The 7,030-nt window shown below is 43.2% G+C and overlaps 1 protein-coding gene across 1 annotated transcript; it reads right to left on the bottom strand.

Moving 5' to 3' along the window:
• Positions 1 to 1,888: 1,888 nt before the first annotated feature.
• On the bottom strand, positions 1,889 to 4,960 carry LOC125314440 (disease resistance protein RPM1-like). Its single transcript, XM_048276689.1, has one exon. It carries the CDS (start codon positions 4,958 to 4,960, stop codon positions 2,126 to 2,128), a length of 2,835 nt encoding a protein of 944 aa, XP_048132646.1. The 3' UTR covers positions 1,889 to 2,125.
• Positions 4,961 to 7,030: the final 2,070 nt, after the last annotated feature.

The raw sequence follows: 7,030 nt of genomic DNA, 5'->3' as shown, positions 1-7,030 counted from the left end.
GACCACTAAAAATTTCAAATTGGTACATCTGTGACAAATTTGTAGTTTACTTAAAATTGGGTTAGTACCACTAAAAATCCCAAACTAGTACACTTGTGATAAATTTACTTCAAACTAATTTTTTGACCCCTAAAAAATCTCAAATTGGTACGTCTATGACAAATTTACGTTCTATTAGTTTCCGTAAAATTGGATTAGTACAACTAAAAATCCTAAACCGGTACACTAGTGACAAACGGAGAGTAAAATTTAAAGTGGTACACCTAGTCAACTGGCACATGGTATCTAACTTAGTAATTTCACGATAAAATTTAATGGCACTTAACAGAGGGTAAATTGGTCCTATGTGTTGGGGCTTTTCGTGGTATTAATCTTTTTGCCTCTCCTAGATCATACGTTTCTGCAGGCGCTTTTCTATTTCCTGAATTCTTCTCCGAAAAGATATGTTCTTTTAAATTTTTGTGATTTATCTTAAAGGAAAGTGTTGATAAACATTTTTTTTCAAATAGGTTAATCTATTATTTCAAAATCTTATCGAGGGATGTGCCATAAACTTTAACAACTCCATAGAGACGCTAATAATAACTTCCATAAGATTAATAATTATCATATGTACCTAACTAGAGTAGAAGATAATTTCCCTGTCAGACGGACAAAGATATAAAAAATGACTCTTTGAAGAGGCACCAAATGTATGTCAACTTAAAAGAAATAATTAATGAGCAACACCACGATTCTTTATATGGTTGTAGTTACATGTTACCATGCATGAACCTATAGAAGCTTCGTTTGGCTCTTTCATAGTTTGTCAAACCGTCCATCTTATCTTCCCTGCTATTGCGTGCTCCATTGAAACCATCTTAATTTACAATAAAATAGATTAATTATTTTGCTATATTATAATTGCTAATACGTAATCCACCCAAATTTATTGTTTTGTTGTATTTGTATTGTGGTCCTCACATCTGATAGGCATATCTTTTGTCTTTCTTGTGCAGCATCAGACAACTTGTTGGGTGGGTTGCCTCAGGATATTCCTCTATGTTATAGGACAAGGAGTACGAGGCACATGGAGACCTTTGACGTCACTTGGGTGTCCGAAACCGAGGTTATAATCCTAAGATGAGTCAGCGTTGATTGTAGAGGGAAGGATGTAAAGGAGACTTGAGACTTTGGGGGGCTTTGCATGCCCAGATACATGACTCTAATCAGGGAAGCAGATACTGTTCTTCCTGCATAACGCCGGGCATAATGTGAACAGGAGTTGGAAATTGCATTGCATTATGACTCAGGCAACCTATGCCTGTCAATGACATGACATGAACTCCGGCCATTCCTCCTATCCGGTTAACTCCGAGAATTCTACTTCCTGGGGTACACAGCCGATGATCAATTTAATGGTATGATTAGCAAGATGAAGTGATTGGCAGGTATCTGTTGCAGGGAGACTCACACAAGGTTGCTCGTTTACAACCTCAACTGTCAAAATACTAGGAGGATTGTTTACCAACTAAATACATTTGGAGATGATGGAAGGAAAGCAGCGGAAAATATTCAGTTTAGGCTGGTGTTAGAATGCTCTTACTTCCGATGTATCCTCTGTTAGTGAGATTGTGTTTTGACACTGATATGCGACAAACAAACACAAGAATTTGTGCCAGGGTTTTAATCTGTATATCAATGTGGTGACGAATATAAGTATTTTGAGCCTTTCTCATTAACAGAAGTTTCGGATCTTCCTGCTGCACAAGGCTTTCGAATGCGTTATCTATTCTTTCCCCTCTAAGCAATTTGTTGTGTTGGAAAAATGTACTTCAGTTCCGTTTTATATCATAGGCTGGTCATATTTCAATGGCCTAGTTGCAAGCCTCTTGTTATCGTACATTGATGAGCATCCACAACGCCCAAGGAGAAGCGCATTTCACGAGGAGAATACAGTGAAATAGCTGCTTTATTCATGTCATTTACAGGCATAGAAAATTACCTTACCTTAGTATTTACATTGTTTTTACATATGCCTGTTATCGTCAGCATTTGCTATACATAGTCATACTCGCACTCATACGTACATTGCAAACATTTTGTGCACATATAATACTCAGATCATGTAAAAAGAATCAATCCTTTACTTCCAGCATGGAGGGAACTGACTGCTCCTCATGCTAGTGCCTTGGCGAGGAGAGGCGTCGCCCTCAGATGATCTCTCTATCGATTGGACGTCCCAGCCTCCATCTCGCCAATATCCATAGTAAACTTCTGGAATGAGTGCGACCTTCTGATAATCCTTGTCGTGCTCGTCTTGCACAAACTTCTTGACCAACTCGTCAGGCATGTCGAAGAACTCAAGTACTTTGAGCTTGGTCAGATACTCAATGCCTGATGGCAGCTTCTCCAGTAGCTTGCAGCGCTGAATGATCAACTTTTCCAGGCAGGGCATTGCTCCTTCCTCCACTTCCACTGATCTCAGTTCATCGAAATTGTCGAGACCCAGAATTCTCAACTTCCTAAAGCCTTTGGCTTTGAAGCATAAGGTCTTTCCTTCATAGACCTGGAGCAGCTCGAGATGCACGAGATTGGGCAGACTTTGGAGTGATACGAGCGGGTCATCCTTCAGCCGACTCCATCGTAAATGCAACTTGACAAGACTATGGAGAGTGGCTAACCAGTTTGGTAGCATCTCGAGACGCCCTTTCAAGTAGATCCTCTGCAGTAGTTGAGGCGGAGAGGTAAGATGTTGCAGATCCAATATTTCGTCGTCCTCAATTGAAGCCACGGATATTGCACGGAGGTTGGTTAATTTCGCGATCGATGAGCACAAAGCCCTTCCGTCCTCTTTCCTCAACTTCAGGATGCTCAACCTGCTCAACTGCGTCAGTTTCCCGAGCTCTCTCATTATAATGTGACTCCTCTCATCATCCGCCTCTATGTGGCACAACTTTTGAAGGGATTGCAGAGCCCCAATCTCCGTGAGTGCCTTGAAGCCATACTTGTGGCACAAATAGGATATGTTCTCATACCGATACACCAAGAGATGCCTGAGCTTTTGCAGCTTCAATATTTCGACAGGCAATCGCGTTACATTTGTGTGCTTAAGATCTAGAGTCTCTAAGTTCTGAAGCTTCCCTATCGAAGCAGGAATTGTTTTAACCTCGGTGTGCCTGAAGCTTAAATATGTTAGGTAGTACCAGTCAACAACTTGGACTGGGAACCTTGGCAAAGGTGTGGCTTGCAAGTCTAAGACATTGAGCAGTTTGATGTCACTACCTAGGACAATGTCAATGGAAGCCCTGTCTACCCCGAACATGTATAGAGAGCGCAGATGAGAAAGTGACCTGTTTTGCTGTGCAGCTTGCAGGCTGTTGTGCAATGAAAGGCGGCGAACTTTATCTGGCCACATGTCGGTTGGCTCTTTGGCAATCGTTGCGAAGCTTTGATCTCGCGATTTTGAAGTTATTATTTCCCTCTGGAAATCATGGATGCGGCAAAATGTGAACCTTCCGTCAGTTGTCATTTCAGCCACTTGGATCAGGCTTCTGTTCAGGAGCTCTCTGAAGTAGTCCTCTGCAACTTCTTCGAGTGTCTTGCCTTCTTTTCTCTCGACAAACCCTTCCGCTACCCAAAGTCGGATGAGTCTTCTGCGTTCGATCAGATGACCCTCCGGAAAGACACTCAAGTGCAAGAAACAGGACTTGAGATAGTACGGCAAATCACCGAAACTGAGGGAAAGCACCCTCTTCAAGTTCTTGAGCCTATCATTGCCATCGATCTCAGCACGAAGGCTGCGCCGTACCACATCCCACTCATCAATCCTCCGCTTGTCTTTCGCGGCCAGAACACCACTGATGGCCACGATGGCGAGCGGTAATCCTTCACACTTCCTCAAAATAAACTTACATATCTCCTCCAGGTGGGAAGGGCACGAATTCCCCTGAAACGTCTTCCGACAGAAAAGCTTCCACGACTGCTCCGGATCGAGTGGCTCCATATTTTTTACCAGCCCGGTGAACTCCTTGCAGGAGGTGGATGCCAGATCGGCATTCCGGGTTGTGATGATCACTCGGCTTCCGTGACTGTTGTTGGGCAAGGCGTGCTTGACCGCATCCCATTCGTTTATGTGCCAGGCGTCATCGAGGATGATCAGGTACCTCCTCCTCTGAAGCAGGTCCTTGATGATCATCTTCAGCCAATGGCTATTCATAGTGTCAGCTCCTGGAGGGACCGGTTTCCTGATCACCCTCATGATCTGATTAAGCATGTCTTTGAGGAGCTCTTCGGACTTCACGGCCCGAGAGAGAGTGATCCAAGCATACACCGTGAAATGTTTCTTCACGGCAGGGTCATCATAGACTTGCTTCACCAGAGTGGTTTTGCCCAACCCTCCCATTCCCACGACGGAGATGACCTCCCGCCTGAGAGCATCGTCTAGTAACCGCACGACCAGCTCGTTCTTCGGCTGTTCAATGCCCACCAGGTCAGTTCTATCTAGGAGAAGGGAATTGCCCCGGTGGTCCTGCCAGGAGTTATAGGCGCCGAGCTCTTGTTGAGCCCTGCTGAATTTGCGGTGCAGCCTCCGGTGCCCTTCACATATGGCCTTTACTCTGGAGTGGATGCGCTTTATCTCGGATGTGACACGATATCGGGACTTCAGGTTCCTGATGCAGCAGGACATCCTGCTGATAAGGCCAGTGAACCCGACTCCGTGGTCGTGTCTCAGGATCAGCGAGAACTCATCAAGCGCGTCCTCCATTTCGTAGGCTGTATTTCTCAACTGCTTCACCCACACTTTGACTTCGTCGTCGCTTTCCTCAAGGGAATCGGCGACCCTGAGGAAGGCCCGGACACGCTCCAACTCTCCTCTCACCGAGAGGGCTTCTTCTTGACCGCCTGTCAGGTGCCAGACCTCGTTCTCGACGAATTGTGCAAGCTTTATGAGTAGGTGATTCACTTGGCCCTCTGCCATACCTCTAGTCTGGCGAGTGGTGGTGAGAGTTATTGGTTTATGTATTGCCAAGAGGCTTTAGACTGGTTGCAAAAGCTGAGGCTTTTCAGTCTCTGAACTGTAAAACTGCTGAACGTGAGTGAATCTTATATTTATAGCTGCCTCGTGTGGGATCCATGTCTGCTTAGCACATTGCACAAGTTTTGGTTTATTTTAGTTATATCCCTTTTGCTTTTTGGCATATTCCTGTTAAACATGTTTGCCTTTAACAGCAAGATATTCAATTTTCTTGTTGCCTGTGGAAAAGTTTGCAAGTATGTTCAGTATTTTTTTATTTTTTTTGTAGTTTCATCTTACGTGAATAAGCTAACTAAAATTTCTTAATTGTCAGCAGAAATTACTTGTCTAACGCGGTTGAGTATACTATACATAAATGGAACAATCGCGGGAAGCTTCGGAGAAACTTTTGTGGTTTATTTTATCCGTGTAGATTCTTACCTGAAACCAGGAACACCTACTTTAGATGTGCCTGTTGTGAGTTCATAATCATGTCGTTTTCTCCGTGTAGCGAATTGCAATATATTTCAGCTACCAATTCCTGCTTGATCACCATTATGTCGACATAAACTTCTCTTGAAAAACTTGCGTTGCAAGGTATAAGAGCTGATTTTGACCAAGATCGATGGAGGAAAATCTCAACCTATGCAGAACGTCATGATGGTCAAGAGTTCATCAGAACCAAGACTTCAACACCTGAGGACAGGAAAATCCATCTGTGCCTGAACATTCAAGTGAAATTCGCGGATTTATCATTGAGCACCACAGGAGCCAAATTAATTTTTTGACCAGGTTTACCTGAAGGAAATTCAAGCGACATTTCATAGCTAGGAAGTGGAAGAATGTAATCAACTGCGGTGAGGCGATCAACAAGCAAATGAGCTCAGATTATTTGCAAACTTCGCTGTATACTGCTCTGATTTTTCCGTGGCATTACCCTACCCTAGCATCTCAAATACGAAAAGGTCAAGATTGCATACGAATAAGTTGATTATATAAATTGTATGCGCAAAGCTGTAGCGATATATACGTCTTGTTCTTCCACAGGTGAAGGAGAGGGGACCAACTTTGCGAGGAAAAGCTGCACCTATCGAATTGAAAAATGGACGCTCATTGCGTGTGAAGCCATTAACCAAATAAAGTGAAGCGTCGCCAAGAACAGATAGCATTAAACAATCGAATGACATTGACTAAATCTTCATAAAACGCGGAATTATGGCGCCTTTTCGATAAGATTGGAGCGGTCGTCGCTGTCTATTATGTGGAGTTGATTAGGATTCCATGAAGAGGAGAAGTTGGCTTTGTCACGCCACTATTCCAAGTCAAGACAGGAACTCCCTCCTGACAAGTCTTATATAACATGCAATCGATTTAACAACCCATTTGTTATATCCATATTGTTAGGCCACTGTCTCTTATTTTGGTTAAAGTATGTCGCTTTTCAATCGAATTATGGACCATACGATCAGCTTTCTATCGATGATATTGTGCTGCTATTCTTATGCCTGATCAAGACAATGGAAGGATTGCAGAGGAATGAATTAAGATCTGGCCGTTATCAAATCGAAAATATCACATCCACAGATTCTACATACACAAGAGGAAATGGGAGGGACCAAAGACGCATGGGTTGCTGTATCAACTTCTGCAATTTGTTAAACTATGCTTAAACAGCGTCAAATTATTCATGTCCTGCAGAAACTATGCATTTTCGTTTGAGCTATATTTCACGTGTTTTCGAATTTGGCCTCATAAACCAAATTTGGTCAGGGATGTAACACGAGTTAGGACATAAGACTGATTGAACCGGGTTGTCTAATCCTCTGCTAAAGTTAGAGATTACAGCAATATATCGTTCGACTTTGCTATAACGAATCCCGTTTTACCTCGGCATCAGGGAAAATGGAGGTTCTGGTGCTGAATCAAAGACTTCCAGAAAGTTTGTGCTTTTCACTGACCAAAAGCGAGTGAGCATTTGGTCCTAAAGCTAGCACCTGTGAGACTTTCAAACATGGTGACTACGTTCTTGCTCGT

The sequence above is a fragment of the Rhodamnia argentea genome, chromosome 3, assembly GCF_020921035.1.
Source record: "Rhodamnia argentea isolate NSW1041297 chromosome 3, ASM2092103v1, whole genome shotgun sequence".
Classification (NCBI taxonomy): domain Eukaryota; kingdom Viridiplantae; phylum Streptophyta; class Magnoliopsida; order Myrtales; family Myrtaceae; genus Rhodamnia; species Rhodamnia argentea.
The sequence above is the reverse complement of the archived record's forward strand: the minus strand, read 5'-3'. Positions and strand labels throughout refer to the sequence as shown.